Source organism: Corvus kubaryi, unplaced genomic scaffold (assembly GCF_017639235.1).
Source record: "Corvus kubaryi isolate FWS band 111438036 unplaced genomic scaffold, C.kubaryi_AGA036_p1.0 71, whole genome shotgun sequence".
NCBI classification, from domain to species: domain Eukaryota; kingdom Metazoa; phylum Chordata; class Aves; order Passeriformes; family Corvidae; genus Corvus; species Corvus kubaryi.
In genome coordinates this window covers 3,566,892-3,589,889 of record NW_024582059.1, presented here as the reverse complement: position 1 = coordinate 3,589,889, position 22,998 = coordinate 3,566,892, and the positions used below count along the sequence as shown (strand labels likewise).

Sequence of the window (22,998 nt, the reverse complement as noted above, 5' to 3'; positions counted from 1 at the left end):
GCCTTTATTGTTCCGAATCACAGAATCTCTGGGACTTCTGAAAGCCTGGAGAAGCTCAGAGGCAGGCGGACTTTAGCACTGCACGTACAGGGCAGCAGCACCACGACAGCCCGTAAGGGAAACTCCTTTCTGCACTCACGTTTTACTCCTCGCTGCTTCCAAGAGCAGCCCGTGAGTCACCCGGGGCAGAGCCCCCGGCCCGGCCGGTGCTGCGGCTGCTGCCGCCCGTGAGTCACCGCCGCCCCGCCCGCAGCCGCCCCGGGCAAGCGAGGGGAGCGGCGGCACCCCGGAGCCTGTGGGGCCGCAGCCCGGCCGGGATGACACTTGTCCCAAACTTTGTCCCCCTGCGCCCCCGCCGCGCGCCAGGGCCGCGCCCCGCGGGCAGAGGCGGGCGAGGCGCCGCAGCCCTGAGGGGCCATTCCGCCTCTTCCCGCCGCTGTCCCGCGGGGATCCCCGCCCGCTCCCCGTCTTACCTGAGGCGCCGAGGGCGGCGGGCAGCCGGCCCGCCTGGCCAGCAGCACCGGGAGCTGCCGCCTGCCGCCGCGCACCGCCCGCCCCAGTCCCGCCAGCATGGTCCGGCACCTCCGCCTCCGGCTGCCCCGGCGGGCTCCGGCCGCTGCGGCCTCAGCCTCGGGCCGGGCAGCGCCGCTGCCGCGCTGGGCGTGGGCGAGCCCGAGCGCACGGAGGGCGTCTCCGCCGGCGGCCGGGGCGGTGTGTGCGCCTTCCCTCGGCCCCTGCCCGCCCGCCGCCGGAGGGGCCGGGCCGGGCTGTGCCGCTCCCTCCGTCCCGCTGCTCGGGCGATCCCCGGCGGCGGCGATGCGCCGGTGCCCGGCAGGAGCTGCTCTCGCCCCGCCGTGCCCAACCCACCGCCCTTTGGTTACAGGTGCTGGCCCCCCTCCTCTGCGTCCTTCTTCTTCTTGTAGTTGAAACAGGATTTCTATTAAAAAAAAATTAAAATAGCCATTAATGCCTGTTTTATCAGAACACCTGGCTTCTCCGTCGCTGAGTATCGCCTTTTTTCGAGGAACGGGACTATCGCTGCTCCTGGGTTTCAGTGAAATAAACACATTCAGTTACCACAGAAATGAACGGCAAAGGAACAAAGACACTCTTGGAGTTCGTCAGTTTTGTTTGAGAGTTTTGTTTGCAGCAGTAGAGCAATTAGCAAGGCTTAACCCTTTCCTATTCAGTCATTTGTTGGGTATCATCTCTACGCCCACAAACACAGGTTTTCTTCTTCAGTACAAACCACAGAAGCACATCAGACCCGCGGCGCTCCATCAAGAAACATATGGGGAAGCCTTGTTCTATTCCTCTGCTTTCCCCACCCTTTATGACGTTGCTCCAAAGCAATGATGCACAAAACAAAACTTTGCCTGATGATGAGAAAAGGACCTTAGAAAATGGGCTGTTGTAGATCTGAAAGTGTCACCGTCATGGGAAAAACTCTGCAACTGCACACTTGATGGCTCAGGGCAACTAAAAAATACCCCACTTACTTATTATTTGTGTTCATAGTCTGAGCTCTGGAATGGAAACCTTCAGCATCTTAGACCTTAGGTCACTTAGACATTCGCTCACATTTCAGGGTCACTGTGATCTATTAAAGTGAATGTGATCCCAGGAAACAGTAGAAGAGCAGTTGCACTGTTAGCAGGCAATGACTCGCAGAGACAACAATTCCTGATACAATCACTATTAGTATTTACCACAGCAAAAATTCTCCAAAGTTTATTGGGAGTACTTTTCCTTTAACAAAAGTAAGAGGTAATTTCTCAACCTTGTGTACCTTATTATGTAAATTATATTAAGATTCACAAAGTTCCCAGAGGTGAAATAAGGATTTAATGGTTAACTATATTAATTCAAGGTGTAATATTTATGGTTTTATCAAGCAGAGGTAATTAGGTCATGGCAACGGGCTTCTTTTTTTGGTTTGTTTGTTTGTTTTATTACTTCTACCACATAGTGATGGCTTTATCAAAATTACCTTCTTTGGGGAGGAAAACACAATGTTAGAAAACAGATAATTTAATTTTGGTCATTGTTCAATGCTGTATTTATTTTTTGTACTTTATTTTAAAATGTTGATAAGGAGCAAAGAAGCACTGATGCTCACAGCAACTTGTGGATGTTAATTTATGCATAGGACTGGGAATCAAAACTCATGTTTTTATATACAGGCAGGGGAAATAAGAGAACATTAGTCACCGCCAAGTTTAAAAAAGGTGACTTTGACTCTTTGAAAAAGCTGTCCTAAATTTACCTTTCACACATGTACAGTGGTGGCCAGAGGCAACTCCTGCTTTGCTGGCTAAGCAACATGTTTTGTGTCTTACAGTTTCCACTCTAAGTACTCCCTGTTCACTGTAACTTAGTTGGGTTTTTTCAAATGATACCTCAAAATGCATTTTCTTGTTGTTCATGCCTAAATTAATGTCACATATAACAAACATTGGACAAAGAAAACTCTACATAAAACTGTCATTGTATTTACCTGTATTTAGCCACTGAACACTGTAAATACAAAAAAATGCTGTGAAACATCACTGTGGTTACAGATACTATTAAAATGCCTATAAAACTGAGTGAAAGACAAAGTTTCTTGAGTATAACTTCTAGAACAGGGTTCTCAACTTGAAGTGTATTCAAGTGGGACCACTTTTAGAACACCTTGCTAGTTCCCAAATTTTTGCCTCTTCCCCACTTCCCCTCCCATGCTTACAGTGTAGCTGGAAACAAGTTATATTAACTTGCAACTATCTTTGTATGAGTTTTCTTGTTCTATGAGATGCAGATTCATCTCTTCCCTTCTGGTATCTATGTGCTCTGTCAATGGGAAATGGCACTTCAGGGGAAGGGACTTAGGTGTGTGTGCACAGCATCAGTGTTCTCTTCATATCACACAGACACGACTGACCCCAGATCCAACAAGAAAATTACTAGGAAAACAAGCAGATTATTACAGACTTAAGAGTTATGTTTCAAGTTATATTTTCAGCGGCATTTTTTAAAGAAAAAACTATTTACTAAAATAAAGCCAGAGGGAGTTCTAGGGAAGCATGAAACTTAGGGGGAATAAGAGGGACCCTGGCTATAGTGCTTCCAAGTGGTGAGGGGTCTGTCTCGTAACTTTCACTCATTTCAAAAGAAACTTTAAGATCGGACAAAAGGACACAAATAACCTTCTAAACTAAAAAAGGTTTTCCCTGGGCCAAATATCAAGCCAAGAAGAGCACCCTAACTCCTAACATGTCACACCAACTGGACTGCCAGCATAACACACCTGCAAGAGCAGAGATCTCTACCCTCACCCCAGGGAGGAACATGACTGAACGTGATGTGCATTATATTTCAAATATGTACAAAAAGGAAAGGCACACAGACTTATTACAGGGTGATCACCTTCATTAGTCAGCTATAGAAGTCCAGTGACAAATTTAATCAGGACCCCAATTATAGGATGATGTTCTCACCACTCAAGGAAACAAATATGCTTAGATGTAACTTCAGCCATGATTACAGAGAAGCCAGAGCCCTTTTCCTCATCCTCTGACTTGTTTTGTTCATCACAGTTCTTTAAATGCTTCCTTTTTTATTCACAGGTACCTTTCCAGAGCTGGCAGGTAAGGGAGAGAGAGAGCAGAAAATATCTGATGACAAAACTGGGAAGTCCCCCAACAATACCAAACCCACAGCAGACAGCTTGAAGTTCTCCCTCTAAGGCAGTTCTATGGTGTCCTCCTTCCTTGAGCAGGATTCAGCATGCTCCTGGGACAAAGTTTTCCAATGAACCTTATTTGAAAACCAACAAAACTACAGGTTTTTCTTTTAACTCTTGCACACTACAGTTCAAAACAGAAAATGTAATGACATGGAATAAAATTCTGAGATATCTTCCAAAATCCATGTTTATACTCAGATTTATCTTGCATCTGGTGATGAAAACTGCTGCAAAATCTCCCCATTTCAGCAGCAAATATGAGCTAAGATCCCAAGCCTTGCTTGCAGAACTTCAGGTAAGGTCTTTCCAAGTCATTAACAAACAGCCTGAATTTTCCCAAAAGTCACAAGAAGGAAACCCAAACTCCTATGTTTTCATGAAGAGGGGAGCACTTCTGGACATGGTATCAGCAACATGCCATTCAGTGGAAAGACAAACTTTTTCACCAGGGAAAACTATGTTCTCTCCCATGGCACAGAGCAAAAAATCTCTCTTCAAGGTATAAAAGAAGAGCTCATTGCAAAATATTAGCTCGGCCAGTAGTAATATACTAATCCTCCTGCTCTAGTAAAGACAGAGTGAGATGAGACCTATCACTGCCTGGCATAGAACACAAACAAAAGGTCTGTATTTTTTATAGAGCAGGGGATCATGCCAGTAAGACTTCCTAAATAAACTGCTGGACAGCATGGTATCACATGGGAAAATACCTAGACTCCAATTACAGAGAGGAATTCTTACTCAAGGCAGAAATGCTTAGAGGTGGAGGCTCATAAATTACACCCTTATTACAGAGTTGCCAAGCTGTCTAAATTGTACTGGAGTATTAAGCAGAGACCTGAGTCACAATTAAAGGGAGATGGCATAATGTACAGGCATTGCTTTTTCCTCCCTCTTCTTTTTACTGTGTGTTCTCTTTTGCTTAGGCTTTCTTGTATGTTTCCTCTGGCTTGTAAATATATCTTTTAAGTAGTTGCACGACTGTGGATGGAGGGAACTGCTATAGAAGTCCAGTGACTTCTGACAGTGTGGGGACAGTGCAGAACTTCCCCTCTGGCCACCACTGCACAGGGAAATCAGCCTCATCTGCTTAGGGAACCACAGCTCCAGGGAGAAATACACAACAAACATGCCAGAAAGATATGGGTGGAGATCTCCCATTTAGAGTTTCAATTCTGGAGCCACTCCAGGCCCAGCTTGTGCTCAAGGCATGTTGTCATCAGACAGCAGTAGCACGATGGAAAAGTTCAGCTGTTTCTTTTACCCTGGATAAACCACAGAGCAGAGCTTGGGCCATTTTTTGGCTCTGGTTCCTTCTGCATCACTCTGCCACAGAGACAGAACTCAAGTCTTTAGCTTGGCACCTGCCGTATTAAAGAGTGTAGAAAGTGGTTTTTCCCACTCAGGCAGCCTTAATGACCTACACTACACCTGAAAGACTGATGGCTGTGAGAACATGCAAATTTAATGTCATAGGTGCTGGATAGGAAGCAACAACTGTTCAGAACAGAGCACGACCCTTATGGTTAGTGCTCCTCAGTGAAACCTCTGCCTAAGCATTCAGTGCTAGTAACTGAGAGTGAGTAGTGGTTAGGCACAGTTCGACACACTTCACTCAAATACACAGAATGTGGAAGCAAGGGGAAGGAGGGGAACTGACATAAATACAGTCCAAACCTGCAAATAGCAATAACAAATGACTCCTTGAGCAAACACAAACGTTCATTATACTAAAGTAATGCACACCCACAAAGGAACATTCTTTTTGTTAGTTTGCATTAAGTCCTTTCACACTAGTCTTTGCAAATGACCACCAGAGCTGAGCACAGACTCCATGAATCACAACCATATTCACTCTAAAAATTCTGATATCCCGTTTTATGCAAATACTCAGGGATCTGAGCATCTGCTCCAACCCCCATCCCTTCCCAGGCCATTGTACTCCATCTGTCTGTTCTGCAGAGCATGTTTGTGCAAGGGTTTCAAGGGTTTTTGTGGTAATATTCTTTGTTTGGGTAATAGCCCCCCTCCCCCTTCAAGGTGGTATCATGTTGTCTGCCCTGTTACTGTTTTAGGCTAAGAAAGAAAGGCTGCCAGAAGCAAAGCAATGTTTGAGAAAAGGTTGGTTCCTAAGCCATTTTACATTTGATTAATGTAAAATTTATAAGCTGAAGCTGAAGGACATTCCTGTAAGTTTTAATTCCTGCTTCAAGAAGTCTTGCAGTCATACCTAGACCTTCTCCACAACATGCAGTTTCTAGAAGTATCTACAAGATTTCAGTTACTTCCAGTTGTTTTTTTTAAGGCAAGTGCTAAATTTTTAAGGAGCTGAAAAATTCTTTCTCCAGTTTTAGGGAACTGCCACTGAAGGCCAACAGTTCACAGGTTTCTGGGGTTTTGTTTTTTTTTTTTTTTTAAACTTCTCCATTAAGCTGTAACACAGAACTTATTTTTTATAACACACACACACTTACTTCTTTGAAGATGTGGGTATTACTGGTTAACAAAGTTTCTGGTAGCAAGAAGTTAGGATGAAGAAGGGTAGAAATTGGAGAAGGCTGGAGATACCCACCTTCACATAAATCAGTTCATGTAACACTGTTTGTGATAGCTTGCATAGTAGCAGGCACCTTATGTCAAGTATAATCCTAAGAGGTGGTGTGGAAAGACAAATGAACATCCCATCAGAAATTTAAACACACTGAGAAACTGAAAGCCATAGAAAGCAAATTAAGGAGATGACCTAACACTGTACTAAAAAAAGAAGGGTAGAGAGCAGCTTGCTACCTCCTGTTCCCCCCAGTTCAGGAAGCTACAGAACATTTAGAAATTTTCAGAGAGAAGAAAAAAATTATACTTTTCTCCACAGGTATAATTAGATTGCAAAACCTTTCATTAGAAGAAATCACTCAGTCTAAGGTCAACAATACTCAGTTACTCCGATAAGCAAAAATGCTGACAGGGTTTTACACATCCAGCTGATCTCTAAATACATAAGGTAGAGATGCATCTCAGGGTAGGACAACTTACACACGAGGGATTTCTCATGTTTCACCCCGACCATCGGACACCAGTCACTCTTAAAGGAGACAGGATGCTGGAGCAGGTGGATGGGCAGCACCGCTCGATGATCCAGCTGCAGCCTGACAGTGTTGGAGCAGCAGACAGACCCCTCGTGCACTGCTTTTCCCAGTGGCCGCATCGCTCCTGCAGAACCGATTCAGCCGCACTGCTGGAGATGCCAGAGTCCGCGTTGCACAGGCAGCTTCCACTCTCCTTCCAGGAACTTAAGAACTTTCAAAACATGTTCAGAAGGCTGAAAGATCTCATACTTGCTCTCCAAGAGTAAATCAAACTTTTACATACATGGTTTTGGTAATTAGATATAATAACTTGGATAAGGGAAAAGGGAAAGCTTGGAAACTCAAATGGCTTTTTATTTTGAATAAACATATAAGGCACTTTGAAATACAGCCATATTGTAAGAAATTCCTAAACTTGAGCACCTGGATAGAAAAGCACCAATCTTGCAGAAGCTCAGCAAGCTGGATGAAGACATCCAGCACATATACCAGTGATTCCAGTTTTACTTCCAGCTTCTCCTAAGCGCTATTTCAGATAATGAAGGCATCGTATTCTGCTGCCAAAAAGAAAAGAGCATAAAGAGTTCCTTAGCTACAGACGACTGCTACATATTTTATTCCTTTTTTCTTTCCTTCAGCATTAGGTCATCAGATAATTTTTAGTAATATTTTGTATTCATAGAAGCTGAGATTTAAAGCCTGCAGAACTTTTTGAAAGCATTGTATCTATATAAGTTATTAACAGAATTAAGTATTTTCCTAAATATTACTTTCTCCACCCTAATTATTCTAACATGAGATAATCTGTTAATTTTTAAAACGTATTTTAAACAGTATGAGAACATTTCGTATGGCTAGCAGATTACCAAGATGGCTAATTATCACCAACTATTTCTCATACTTGAGGATTCTTATGCCAATAAACACTTTACCTGAGAATCCCCCGAGGCCTCAGTGTCTTGCAAGTGTAGACTTTCTACTCACATTGATAAAAGAAGTAGTATACTACTTGCTAACCAAACAGTACTTCCTTCCAACACTCCTGACCTTTGTAAAATTGACACTTTTCTTTTAATGGTAACATGATTAAGGGTGTAATTGGAGATCTGTATTTGATGATGCCTCTAGGGTAGGGTTCTCTTAACATCTGAAAAAAATCAAATAAAAGCCTCACACGTAGCTTTAAGTAAATATAAACCAGAAAATCATAAAGGTAAACAGGTGCAAGAAAATGAAATTTTAATCCTTCCTCCTTTTCAAAAAGTTTTTTTAAAAATAGGTTGTGAAATATTTCCAGGAGTTCTGCCACCTCCCCTATTTCTCTTCTGTGGAACCGTGCACGGACTAAAATCCTGTGCATGACTGGTACTCCTAATTAGGCAGCTCCTTTTGCTAAAGTCTGCCAAAGGAAAGTAAGAAGAAAGACTGTGTAATATGTATTTTTTCTAGTTATCAAAACTGTAAAGGAAAAGACATCAAAGGTCCTGCAAGTGGATTGAAGCACAAAATGAAGAAAGATCTATTATATAGTTACTTGAATTGTCATTGTTGTTGTAATAATCTTTTACACGATGCTAATCATGTGAGAATTCTCTTGATACACTCAAAAAAGTAGAAATCCCTTGGGATTTTTCCATGGAGAGGAATCATCAGTATCTTGTGAGGAAAAAGAAAATGTTCTCAAAAGAGACTTCAATGCCAGTTATTAGCAAAAGTTGTAACCACACTTTTCCAGATTCCTGAATTTGAATATAACATAACATCAGTTTAAGTAAAGACATGCAAGACTGCTAGAAATGGTTTTTAATTCTAGAGGCTGAGAGGTAAAGAAATTGCATCAAAAAATCATTACAGTTTGCCCATTCCCTTTAAAATTCGCAACACAAGTCTACCAAAGATCCTGGTATGCTAAAAATCAGAAGTATCTCGTGATTCTAATTATATTCTACCTCCTTTATGAAAATCTGAGATGCAATAGGGTATGTAAAACCCTCTCCACCCTTTTTTAGAACTTAATAAACGACCAAAAAATACTATAAAAAAATTTAACATGTATTAAAATATGAAAAACTGCTTTTAAACTATATATCATTTAAGTGATTTTTACATAGTAAAAGACACTTATTTGGGGTATTGCATAAATTCATTGCCAGCTAAGCCTCAGACCTCCCCACTCCTCGCACTGGATGCTGAATTTCTGGAGGATTACATCCTGCACGCTATCAGAATACAACCTGGAGACAAAATACAGATCAAAACTAAAATCAAAACAAGATCTTTCCAGACTCGAATGCTTAAATTAATACTTCTAACTACAGAAGTCAGTGACTGAGGTTGTAATTCATTAACCTACTTGTGTCCTCTGGTCTGAAAAAACTTGACTCCACATTTAAAACTACTGAAGAGCTCTTAGACTCTCAGGATTACTAACAACTGATTTTGGCTTTTTACAAACACCAGCCATAAAAAACCTATCTTTTCAGTATCTGATAAAATTTACACAAAGCCAAGGCAAAACAAAATTACCTGCCCCTAGTCATCTTTCCTCCATTGCCATGAAGCTCTACACCAAGATTAATAAATGGGTTTATTTTTAATAAGCTTAAGAACAAAATAAAGAATCAAGCTCAATAACTCTTCTCGGGGAGCTGCATCACATGTCCTACAGTTGTAAGAGCTTCATGGGCTCTAATTTCTCCCACAGGAAATTCCATACTACGTCCTTGGTAAAAGAGGTACAAGATGTTGTGCGTAGAACAAAGACATGAAAGGGATCCCCACTGTCAGTATTTAAAATACTGAGCATTTGAACTGATCGCCCAAAGACTTACTTAGCTGGGGCTGGGAAACATCTTTCCTGCAAAATCTTAAATTTCTAATGAAACACACATGATTTATATTATGCAGTGTGGAAGACACTTTGGGAAAAGTTCAATCCCTAGAATGGCTAGAAAACTACTTTGGACAGTTCAGCACTTTATTTAAGCAGATACGAAAGCATGTCTTTTATCTCTTCTCCAAAACCTTACTAGGCAACAAGCTTGTTGAGCTGCACAGTACTTCCCCTGGTGGGATTAATCTTTTGATGTGTATCTTCTGCTACAGTGGTGTGATCCAAGCCATTGTAAGAAAAACTGTCTTTTAGATCACAGAATGCTTTGACTTGGGAGGGACCACCAGTGGGCTCATCCAGTCTGACATCCTTGCTCAAGGAGGGCCATCCCAAAGCACGTTGCACAGGATTGCGTCCAGATGGTTTTTGAGTTATCTCCAATGAGGGAGACTCCACAGCCTCTCTGGGCAATCTGTGGCAGGGCTTGGTCACCTGCATGGCAAAGTTCTTCCTCATGTTTAGGTGGAACTTCCTGTGCATCAGTTTCTGCCTGTTGCCTCTTGTCCTATTGCCTGGAACCACTGAGCAGAGCGTGGTTCTGTCCTCCTGACACCCTCCCTTCAGACACTTAAGAGACATTGATGAGTTCCCCTCTCTGTTGTCTGCTCTCGAGGCTGAACAGGCCCAGCTCCCTCAGCCTTTCCTCGTAAGAGATGCTCCAGTCCCCTCATCGCCCCTCGTGGCCTCTGCTGGACCTGCCCCAGGAGCTCCATGTCTCTCTTGCGCTGAGGACCCAGAACTGGACACAGCATTCCAGATGTGCCCCACCAGGGCTGAGTAGAGGGGCAGGATCACCTCCCTCAACCTGCTGGCAATGCTCTTCCTATTGCACCTCAGGATACCATTGGCCTTCTTGGCCACAAGGGCACTGCTGGCTCATGGACACCTTGTTGTCCACCAGAACTCCCAGGTCCTTTTCAGAAAGATACTCTTGCCATGCCTACAGATATTCTATTGATCAAAAGACTAATATCAGTACCCTGAATCCTGAGATGCTTCACATTCAAGATATTTCCATGAGACTGTCTTTTTAAAATTTAAACCAAAGATCAGTCAGAATGGAGATGTGCTCTATAATTAATAAGAAAAATAACTATATTCTCTGTGCTGTGTAATAATTTTACTGAACAAATAGCTCTCAAGATGTACTTTTCATAATTTTTATATACAAAAACTATACTAGAAGAATAAAGCTTTAAGAAATGATTTTACAGAATATGTTGCAATTAATCATGGCATAACGTGTTCCCAGATATCAATACCAAACACACAAATCAGAAGCATCTTCATGGAGCATTTAAAATGTTATCATGCTCTTCTCATCTTCACAAATACAAACAATTTTTAAGATGCCCCACTCTTCAGCAGCACTTAGCTTTCACCCAATGAACATTACTTTACAAACAAGCACTGAAATCCTGAAGGTCTGATCTCGGGACAACATTCAGCATTGCCTCAGATATTTATTACATGATAAATTAATTTACTAAATGGAAAGTTTCTCTTATGTAATTCTTTGGGTAACTTAAACACATTTAGTTAAAGACAACACACAAATATAACTTATCTTCTCCAAACAATGAGTTTGTGCTAACATGCAGAGTAACACTACTTGCGCAATTTAACTGTTGTAGCTTTTAAAGCATTTGCAAACCATAGCTAGTACATTTTTTCCTCGACTATTTGATTCAGGGGCTATAGCAGTTAAAATACAATGTTAGCATTTTCAAGGCTACATTAAATTAAAATGTAATCATACTAATCATCATTTACTTTTTTGTACCTAATTATTCCATCGTAGTCACATTTCATTAAACCAAACAGATAAACAAAGTTCAGAAGACTAAGTATGAGTGAGTGTGCTATATGCATTAATTCTAATGTGTCTCTAAAAAAAAAAAAGCCAAACAAAACCATCCCAACTTAAACAAATTAAAAAAAATCTGTCATAAATCTATCAAAAAGCCCAAACCCTTGAGTTACCAAAACATTAGCAAGAACAAAGCTTCTGAAATATGCAAATGTGATTACATTTTGAATTTTGTCATTTTAAAGCCTTTACTTTCACTGATGTAATGCAATTAATTTTTACATCCCTTCTTTTCTTTAGATCACAGAAGAATTCATATCTTCAAGTGTGAGTGATTACCCACGCTTACTCTAAATGGCAGACAACACAAGTTACAGAAACCTGGACCAAGACTACAGTAGTTACAAAACGCAAAACAAAGTTAACAGATATGCCTTCTGTATTCATTTCAGATTATGTAGTGTTTTCTCCTCCCTTCCACAGGTCTGTGAAGTAAGGTGGTAAACATGTTCTCTTCAATATTCAGTTCAGTAAGAGTTTAGCTGCAAAATGATTATAGTTGCATAAATATAAAACGACACGATAAAGCAAAATATTTTAATTAGTAAGCCAATCATAAATAAATTCACCTAAAATTAACAGAAGCAGCAGCTGTATTCCTTCTACATTGATACTTTTTTTATCATGTTTTAATAGTCAACTTCATTGTCTAGCCTGGGACAAAACAATTCATCATCATCGAGCACTCAACAGTTCTGCACAATGAGCTAGGTCTTTTTTTTTAGTTACATTTTTTACATTTTCTTTACAAATGTAATACTTATGTACATTATATATTTTATTTCTACAATCGATTTACTTTACTGAAACTCTACAACTTTCACAGGGAATTTGCTGAAGTCTTTAGCAAATATGAGTCATTCCTTTTAAAAAGAAATTCATATAAACAACCAACATACATTACTGCCCTTTGATATCTCTGTTAAGGATTTGGATCTGGAAGGGCTACTATAATAAATGTAAGAAAAAAGGCTTTACCTAATTGTACATTTTGTTAAGAAATATCATCCCACATAGCTACATAAATTCACCAGCTTGCAATAAACAGAGCACCATACCGCTGCACAACTGGAAACGTGTACAAACCAATTTTAAAGTTTACTAGTGAAACAGCTTCATCACTTGTAGCACTTTTAGACTGAAGGAAATCTGCAAAATTCTTTTGGAAATGTATACTCCTTTAGCTGTAAAGCTTCCAAAACAGTGCTGGTCACTGTATATTGTGAAGAACAAGCATCCACTTCTGTAACTTCCCATATGCTTCTCTTGGCCCATGCTTCTGTCTGACTTTTTCCTCTACCTGTTCCTTGGTCACTTACAAATCTGCTGTTGAATATTAAGTAGGAATTCATAATATGAGAAAGCTGCTTCTGTCCGATCCTCAATTAAATGCTGAAAAAAATCTGTTTTGGCAGGATTCTCGTCTCTGAAAGAAGAAGGGAAGGTATTGAGCAAAATCAAACTTTGAGCAAAAAAATCCACTACAAATTCAAACAGAAGGATAAGTTCTAATAAATTGCTTACTGTCATTTGCAAATAATCCAAAGCCTAGAAAAACACTTGAAATTTGCAATACACTATCAAACAACATCTTTTTAAGTATATAAAATGGTAGAAAAGCAGGTGAAATACAGCACTTAAAATATCTTGTAGAAACACAAAACAGGAAATGTAAAAATTCTTTTGTTTTTGAAGCTAACAAATATGCTGGTGGCAATGAAAAAATGCAAAAATTCCACCTCTGTTTACATGTAATCTCAATCCCCTCCCCAGACTTTCTTGGCAACAGAATAGAAAAGGTAAACATGTCAAAGACCTAGTATCCAAAATTATTGCCCCCATAAAAATTTGCTGGGACACAGTCCTCTGATCTGGTATTGTGCAGCACGCAGCAGAGCTCTCCTATCTATTATGGTCTCTCAGAACTTCTTGCAAGTCAAGCAGCAGCCACAATGCCAACAGCTCAGGATCTTCAGTCCTATATTTCAGCATCATTTCTCTGTGCAAATTATGATACTCTCTAAAAAGTGATCTCCCATCTGGCTCAGTAAAATGAGTATTTTACAAGTGAAATGTAATCTCAAGTATAACCACTTTAGAGAATTTGAACATCCTTAAGCAGGTCATGGCTTGAAAAGGCTTCAGAACTTGCCTCATCTATCATAAATCAACTGCTGCCCTATAGATTTCAGTAACACATACAATTATTAAACCATCTACAGATTACTAACTTTACTTGAATCTTTTTTATATGCATATAATGAAATTATAAAAGCTATACTGGAAACTAACCTGGTTAACACCATTGATCATAAGGACATCCACTGCGGTTTAGTATTCCTAATATAAAAATACGGAACTAATTCCTACCAATACAACTATTAACATCTGAATTTGCACTAGATTCAAAGACAACCTTTGTCACTAGACAGTTTTAGAAACAGCACTGTATCAGCTGGGAAGATGATGTTATTCAGTTTCTTCTAGACAGATATACTCACTTTTCATCAGTCTTAATTAGAAATTGTAAATACAAGTTTCTAATAACAAGTCAGTACATAACAGGAATACTTACTTTATTACTTGAAGAACTGGACTTAAAGGTCTACTATCTCTAAGCCAAGATATAAAAGATCGTGTCCTTTCTGAAGAAGGTGCATCCACCTCAGGAAGCTGTGTCTGGTTGAAGGTAATTGAAAGAAACCATCACCTTTTATGATCGAAACTATTAAAAAAAACCTGATCCTGGAAGTCGTAACATGACTCAAACCACAATTTCTATCAAGAAATTACCAGCCATGGATTAACATACACAGATGTTTTTCTTCAGTTTAAAGGACAACACCTCATAATATCTGTGGTGCGCTACTATCTAGGTAAGAGTACATCTTACACTGTGTTTTAAGTGCAAAAGATTTTAGACAGCAAGGTCATCTTCTCAAAATGCTGCTTTTGCAGTCTTCTTGCCTGTATCTTCCTCTGTCAAGTTTCTACATATTGCACTTTGCATTACTGAAGAAACAAGAAGTGAAATCTCAATTTTATGTAAATATCAATGGAAAGATGCTACTGGACTATCTGGTTAGGGAATAAGCTGAAAAAAATAGACTTAAAAAGATGTGAGCAATTCACTGAGCTAAATATACCAACTCTTCAGCCAATTTGACACTAAGACAATTAACATGGCATAAAGGAATTTATTTCAGTTAAAGTAGTTCCACTGCTACCTTTGTAGAATGAGGACATAATTTAAAAGAAAAGATAATTTTATTTAAGTTTTTGTCTCATTTTCATTATAATAGATGCTATATAACCATTAGAAAAAAATTCTCCTCCTTCCGTTATCCAAGTTCTTCCTGGAAGCTCTATTAACTAATACTTACCACCAGCTGGTCATAGGGGACAGTTTTAAATAGCTAACACATGCAAAATGCAAAACTCTGAACCAGCAGTCCAGTTTTACAGTAGTCTTACAGCTTACCACTCTTAACCTGTTCTTCATTTTCCTCCTTGATACTATGCAAGAATATAAACAGAAAATATCTAGCTATGTGTTTCTATACTAACATATTTTTGCTACTATCTGGATACAACCATTTGATTCTGAACTTTCCTAGAGTGTCTTAAAAGGGTCCATCCTTACCTGCCAATTGTTGACATTATGGAATCACTACTCACTTAAGAGGAGACTTCTCTTTAATTGCTGCTCTGTTTCATGCACTAGACTATAGGTACAGTTTATAACATAAAAAGCGCTCCACCAAAACACACATCCAAGGGTCTTTGATGTTCTAATAGCTAAAATTTTCTCTTTTTAACATTGAGTCAAGTCTTGGAAGCTGAGCAAAACTTAACTCTTACCATTAATTACAAACCTATTGTGTCATACCACAGATTTAGTATCTTACACCAGGTTCAAAGAACACAAGGCTTCTGAAAACTATGGTAACTCCAGTCTTAATCATTAGCACATCTGAATAGATAATTTTTGTATTCATCCTGTGAAATTACTTCCTATTCTTGTGAAAGTACACATTAAAAGTGTGAAAGCTTCCATTAAAATAATAAAAGCAGTTATGTTATAGAGCAACTGTTTGGCATTTCATGAATGCTAAAATTTACATGTTGACATTCTCTCCTTGAAAGCATCTGACAATTCCTATCTGACTCCTATGAAGCTGACAAGAGGTTAGAAGGTACCTAACTAGAAAAAAAACCAACCTAACTCATAGTTACATAATTAAAAACTGGAAATGCAGAAATAAATAGATTAAATGCACATTCCAACTGTAAGCACTATAGAGCTCAACTCATTAAAATGCCTACCATTTTCTGTGGCACTGATGCATAGTTTGGGTATCCGAGGACATCTTTTATGAAGTTGTTATCACAGTTTTTTCCAATCCAAAGGTAAAAAACCTGTAAGATGTCAGAATCAGATTTAGTAAAGACCCTGCAAACATTTTAGAGAAACAGGCAAGTAAGTAGTGCTGCAATAGGAATAATACCAGAATAGTAACTTCCATGCAAATGAATCACTTAAGTGTTCCAGTTGCAATTCATACATACATGTCTATATTCATAAGTAAGCATGAAAATAATCAGTAAATTGGTAACACTTAGAGAAAGGTCATTAAATATAAAAAAATATATATAGGTAGAATTCAAATACTGAAAGAATGAGATTGCAGGACACATTTATAATGGAACAGTTAATGCAGTAACTTCCCATGTTACCTCCTTAAATAAAACCCCTCAAATTATTTGAAGTCACACCACTCTGTTGGTTACTGCACACTGGCTTCCCAATCTAAACATGTCGTAGTAAAGCACCAATTATCAAAGCTTATTGTAGTAATTATTTCAGAGGCCTGGAGACAAAAGTTTTACCTTCACACTCAGCCCTGAAGTGATTCAAGGTTAAAAACACCTTCTAGACTGCCACTGGAGTAGCATAATGCTTTATCCCATTGAGTGTGTTTCAGTGCAACTGCTACAAATACCTTAAGCTGAATCTACAGATTTTGTTCACTCTCCAATTCCCTCTCACTCGCAACTCTTACATACACAGGCCACAAATCATAAACCCACTTTTTGTGGGTAACTGAGAACATTCCTGTGACAAGTGTTTTTTTAAATACTCTTAGTATATGCAATTTTATAGCCATTAAAAGAAATTCTGGAAAATAAAAATCCTTAAATTCCAGAAAAAACACCTCAGTGTGAACTCTTGGTATATTGTGATCAGTCTTGCATGAAAAAAAATTAACCTCTATAGCCTCAAAGATACTTCTCAGATCAAAATATGAAAGCTTTTCACTGGAACACAGACTTCTGTCAGGTTACCTGGAATGCTGATTCACAACACTGTTATTGCTGAGAGCTGACTGGTTTTAATAACACAGCAGGCATTGCATTTTTTTTTTCCCCCTTAAAAAATTTTTTAAAAAATGAATGTGTAAAATTTTAACTTACTGAACCACAATCCATAAGAAAAGCTCCTTCTCTTGTCAACTTCTCTGCAGACAACTTCTGAAGAGGCGGCTGAGGAACAACTCTGTCATTTACATGTATTGTAGTCTGTAACAAAAAACCCAATAACACTAGAATTTTACCTTGAAAGGTAAAACAAAACGGGAAAAGCACCTTTAATCTCTAGTAAAACTTTGAGGATTCTCATATAACAAAGTACTACATTAAGCCTAAAATGATTATGTGCATCAAAGAGCTCTAGAATGTTACTTATTCGAAAGGCTACTTTAATACCTAAAACATAATAATGCAAGTTAATTTAAGTTGCTTATGTAACATTTTTGATGCTACAAATGTCAAAATTTCAAAAGAATTTCTAGTGTTGACACTTAAGTTTTTCTCAAACAACTTCTGTTTTTTTCCCATTGCATTCAATTTCACTAGAAATGTTGCAAGAGCAGAAGACCATCACATTCTACTCCCTATACAGAAGGGCTCAGTATTTAACTGCATTCATTAAACAGGAAGTCCCCTGATTTAACATCCTCCCTCAAGTGATCCTTGGGTTTGTCCCCAGAGCACTGTGACTGATCTGATTAAAGAATCTGGCTGTTTGCATTGACATTATTAAAAAATACCCCGCCTTCCTTCCCAGCAATAAACCAAACAAAACCAATAATAAATTAAAAAAAATGAACCCAACACCCCAGTATTTTCAGATTAAAGCTGCTTTCCCCTCCAATACAAAAACATGCCAGGTATGTCAAGTATCTCTGAATCATTCTGCAAATAGTACAGGGAAAAAATACTCTACCAACTAACCACTGTCCATGTAGTAAAAGATTATTAAAAAGCAATCAGTATTTAAAAAATTTCATACTATAATGCCACAGATTAGCAGCTTTTGGGGATTTATACAAAATTATGAAAATCAAGCTACTGAATTCCACTTGGGAAAGTTCCAGTCTTTACTCAATACTCTCAAGAATCACATGTTAAGAGAAAACCAACAAAAACATTTAAAAAGAATACTGTAACATATCACACAGAATTTTTTAAAGAAACAAGAAATTGAAGAGCAGCCTTTGTTACAAATACTTTAAACTGAAGTAGTACTAAATGGCAGATTAGCATTCTGTTATGACTTAGAATGTGATTTGTCAATTAATTCCAGTAGGTAAAACAAGCCTTATTTTTTGTATTATTGTTCTCAAAATAACTGATCTAAAAGCCTTTGCTAATAAAACTGGATCTTCTAAAGACACTGCTGATTCTTTACAACACAAGCACACTGAACACATTGTTTCAATTTAAGTGCCACAAAAAGAACTTTACAAGGCCAGTTGAAGTTGGCATCTCAAAGACTGTGAGGGGTGAAGTATAAGAAGACTAACTCCACTGAAGAACACTGAGTTTAGACTCACCTATTTGAGTTTATGAAATACCTTAAAAGAAGCTTTAAGACTACAAATAGCTCAGAGGTTGTGCTGAACAATACAATATCACCACAAGAGAAACTATTCAGTTTACCATATAATCTTGAATCACTTAGAAACAAACTCCTACCTATGCTTTTCCAAAACTAGGGACTAAAAATCTCATAAAATCTTACTTATAAAACCCCTTATTTTTGCAATTATAACTAATTTTGACCTTAAATAAAATTCCATCTTGCTTCTTGCTATTAAAAAAATGCATCCATTTCCTAGGCTATGTCTATAGAAGATGAATTAATAAAACCTGGTTTTGTACACGGAATACTTTCTCAGTCTGATCATAACCAGTACAATTCTGTTTTATCCACTTCAGTCAGAAACCACTGAAAGGTTGTTATTGCAGGCAACTGTATCTGATTTCTGTATGTAAAACCCTGAATCATCCATCAGATCTACTACACCCATTTACCACAAACAGTTCTAAATAATAGAAACACACTGAAGATGTTTGTAATGCATAAAGTTTTCTTTACTTTCTTTGTGTAATAAAAAATTATGGAATTACTGTGGTCATTGAAACAAGATGAAGTAAAACCACAGTTCTGCTTATACCACACTACCGTACTTGGAACTCAAAACTTGAAAAGAATGCTTTTGATTTTTTTTATAACTTCTTGAAAATGCTGTTTATATTACAATAACAACATAAAATTACTGCAGCACAACACCAAGTCTAACAGGCCATTAAAACTAGAAAATGCTATAACCAGGCTTCATACATTACCTCATCAGTCAACTTGTCTATTCTGTACAAGTTGGGATGTATCATCTTCATCAAATGAACAAGAGGCTGGCTCTTCATCTGGCACATTGCATAGACACGATCATCCAAGCGTGTACTTGTGCCTGTTCTGAAGGCTTTCTGCAGGAGAACAACATCACTACTCAAACAAATCCTGTATTTTATGTCCCATGTAAGAGTGCATTTCAGATTTCTGAAACGGTCAATCAAAGGTGGCAAAGCTTTTGTATAAAAATGTACCTTATTGATAGAATCTTAATCATACACCTTGAGCAGAATATGTTTAAAACATAATCCACTGTCCCTTCTTACTGATGAAGGAGAATAAATTTCTCCCTCAGTTTGTCTAAAATTTGCATGCAATTGGACCAGCATTTCTCATTTTTATTCTTGACAAATGATACTGGCCTGTGAAACTCACCAATGCAAGCTATCATAATGAAAGATATGAGACAAGCAGAGTTCAGGCAAGGTACATACGTGCACAAGATTAACTCAATTTACAGTAGTGAGAATTCAGTGTTAAGGAAAAGCTTTGGAAGGGAAACATACTTTCACGTTTCATAGGAGAAACTAGACTCATAGATAAAATATTTTTTTTAACTCTTTCCTAATGAATTTTTCAGATTTCCTTTAGAAGCAACTGCTACACAATTGCTGTGAGAAGCAATACAATGAAGTAAACATCACATTCTGACTCAATGGAGAACATTCCTATGATTAAAATTCATATTCACTTCTACAACAAAACTAAGGACACCACTCCTCCTTGGTTGCCACAAGCATTTTGATTTTGGTTTCTCTATGTTTTACTATTGTTGGTAAAGATAAAAAAACCTCCAAACCTAAACAACTTTTCTCAACCACTCTAATTTCTATCTTTTACACAGATTTTCTTGATAATAAATGGTCTGCTTTTTCCCCGCCATTAACTGCATTTGTTATGCAAGTATCAAAAGATCATATTCAGTATACTAGAGACTGAAGAAATCACTGAGCTGAAGAAAATATATTACTATGGTTAGATCTCTTACAAAACTTATATAAAGGTTTATTCATCATAAGAGAACCAAGAACTGTCAGACATGAAAAGCTTAAAGATGTGAGATTTATTTGTAACAAAATCCTACAGGAAGCTCTCTCTTTTTAAGTATGATGTTCAGTAAGCCAAACAAAGATATTAAAAAAAAAAAAAAGTAGTAAATACTTCTATGTGAACTTTCAACTATATCACTTCAGTTTCCGTAATAAATTTCACTGTATTTCCATGGAAACTCATTTTTCTTCTTGGAACTTTAAACTACAAAAAATATGTATTGAAAAGTACTTGACTTGTTTTTTGCGTCATAAAATAAAAATGAAGAAGTACTAATAAGAAGTTTCCAACAATCTTAATGGGCTACACTAATTAGCTGTCAAAATCTGAGAAATGCTAGTCGTAAATTATATATATATTTTCATTCTAAAACAATTTAAAACAAAACATAAAAAATTCAAAATTAAGAAAACTAATAAATGGTTCAGACATTAATAATTTAAAATAAGCTACTACAGTCATCTTCCACATTAAATTCCTGTCTGCATGAAGATGATAATCCAATTTCCATAATTTTAGAGAAGTGCAGACATTGCTTGACTTAGAACTGAAGAATTCCTCAAATGGAACAACAAACTAAACATCAAACAGTAATCCACTAGATTATACAAACCTGTTTGAGAAGAGCCAAAATATAGAGTGGAAAGAGCTTGAGGGAAGTTGGTGCTATCAGCATGGACTGCTGCAGATTTGAGGCAGTTGACATATATGCTGCCAAGGAGTCCACCACGGCATTGACTAAGGCATCTCTTGCATCTGCAAGGCTGGATGAAACCGAGCGATCCACAGCTGGTGGGTTAGAAGGAGGGAAGAAGTTACTAGAGATGGCTTCACTCATTCCCTAGAATTTTGAAAATTTTAGTAGTGCTTCTGGATTATGTTTTCAGACTAAAAATCCCCCAAACCACATCTGTGTTCCTATTTTTTTTTAGGAGTAAATTAGATGACTGTCCATAAAGGAACTCACTTTCACAATGCAAAAATATATAGTGTGGCTAATTTTGGCTCCATAGTTTGTACTCTTGGAGAATTAAAAGAAATTTTTAAAGCAATCATACATAGTGGAGTCTAAATATAAATCCTGTTTTAAACCTTATACAAACAACTTAGCTATTGTTGAAATGTTGTTGCCCAACCTCCAAGAGAAGATTTGCAGTAATTAATTTTGATTATTTTTGCCCCCCCCCCCCCAAGATATTTCTTCCATTACTTCAGTGGCATAATTCTGATTAGTGTAAATGCACTATGTAAATGTAAATTTTTCTCTGTTGAGCAAGGGCTGCAAATCCTTTGGTTAGAGGAAGCCACCTGCTGGACTCAATGTGTACTTAAGAGGAGATCACAGAACGGTTTGGGTTGGAAGGGACCTTAGAGATCATCTAGTTCCAACCCCAAAAGACACAGAATTACAATTTATTTCTTGTAATTGATTTCACTATTAATATACAATATAGCACACTAAAATGCTGCACAGAGTCCTACATATTTAACAGCTATGTCTATGAAACAGCTACTTATGACTCACAAGCAAGGGATAAGTAAAAATCCTCAACCTGGCAACAACAGGATAGAGGGATAGAAAACCAGTATCTCAGATAGACTGCTGCCAGAAGTTCCTTTTTAGTCTCCAGCAACTCACTAAACTGAATCTCTGTTTCTTAAGTAGTCTTAGAATGCTGAAGTTTGAGTGAACAACAATGATAATGACGATACAAAAATAAGAGTTTTGATCCAAGTATGTTATATTCTTTGTCCTTTACTAACATCCAGAGAACAAAGAAAGAAGGCTCCTTTTAAAAGATTTAAGTCATCTAAGTATTCAGAACAAGTAATATTTCAGTTTGCAGTTTCAGTATAAATTTGGGTTTGTCATCTTTTGCACTCACAGGCTTCAGTGTGCTGCACTCCAACCTTTTCTATAATATCCAGGCTTTGCTCACTACTTTAATTAAATGACTGGCAAAATAAGGAACATGCAAAAAACCATGTGAATCTCTCTGGTCTCTACTCACCCATGTTTGCTAAGAGGCACACGACTGCTTGTACATCTGCTCCTGCATACACATCAGACAGGGAACTCACTACGGGCAAGCAAAGTGTGTGCACGCGAATCCGACGCTCACCTAAGAGAAATAAGTGGAAACCATTATGCCTTCTCTCCTGGTAGAAGTAAACAAATTCAGTCATTACAGTATGTCCTCCCATCTAAGATGCACCCATTCTAGAAAACATACCAGTCAGGAAATTGCTGCAACACTGTCTCCCATTCCTGTCTCAATCTGTTCAAATTCTACTCTAAAGCAGCTCAAATTGATAACACAAACTAGCAACATTCACAATAAGTGTCTTGATCCTACAAACAAATACACTGATATCCATACCAAAATTTTGTGCCATCTTCCAGCACAGAAATTAGCTGCTATTCTTTATGCCCACCCAATGTAGCAACTGCAGCTTGTTCCAATCCATCCGTCTGTGGATTTGGGCAAAGTGCCTGCCAAACATGCTACTGCTGGTAACAATGGCCAGACTTTTAAGTAAAAGAGTCTTGCTGAATCAGTACTATGTCAGATGGAGATGAAATTTTCACACTAAAACAGAATTTGTAAGGATTTCCATTGT

At 38.2% G+C, this 22,998-nt stretch overlaps 2 protein-coding genes across 3 annotated transcripts in view; both read right to left on the bottom strand.

Moving 5' to 3' along the window:
• The window catches only part of MCUB (mitochondrial calcium uniporter dominant negative subunit beta), a 47,222-nt gene extending 46,259 nt beyond the window's left edge, over window positions 1-963 (bottom strand). The window contains exon 1 of the mRNA XM_042049934.1: window positions 474-963. Coding sequence (XP_041905868.1) covers window positions 474-572 — 99 coding nt within the window. The 5' untranslated portion in view covers window positions 573-963. The remainder of the gene's footprint in view (window positions 1-473) is intronic.
• An 11,130-nt stretch (window positions 964-12,093) lies between these two features.
• Window positions 12,094-22,998, bottom strand: part of SEC24B (SEC24 homolog B, COPII coat complex component) — a 45,985-nt gene continuing 35,080 nt past the window's right edge. For both annotated transcript variants that reach the window (XM_042049668.1, XM_042049667.1), the window contains 7 exons: window positions 22,389-22,499; window positions 20,990-21,165; window positions 19,263-19,400; window positions 17,046-17,150; window positions 15,897-15,989; window positions 14,146-14,249; window positions 12,094-12,996 (listed from right to left, as the gene is read on the bottom strand). In XM_042049668.1, coding sequence (XP_041905602.1) covers window positions 12,882-12,996; window positions 14,146-14,249; window positions 15,897-15,989; window positions 17,046-17,150; window positions 19,263-19,400; window positions 20,990-21,165; window positions 22,389-22,499 — 842 coding nt within the window. In that variant the 3' untranslated portion in view covers window positions 12,094-12,881. The remainder of the gene's footprint in view (window positions 12,997-14,145; window positions 14,250-15,896; window positions 15,990-17,045; window positions 17,151-19,262; window positions 19,401-20,989; window positions 21,166-22,388; window positions 22,500-22,998) is intronic.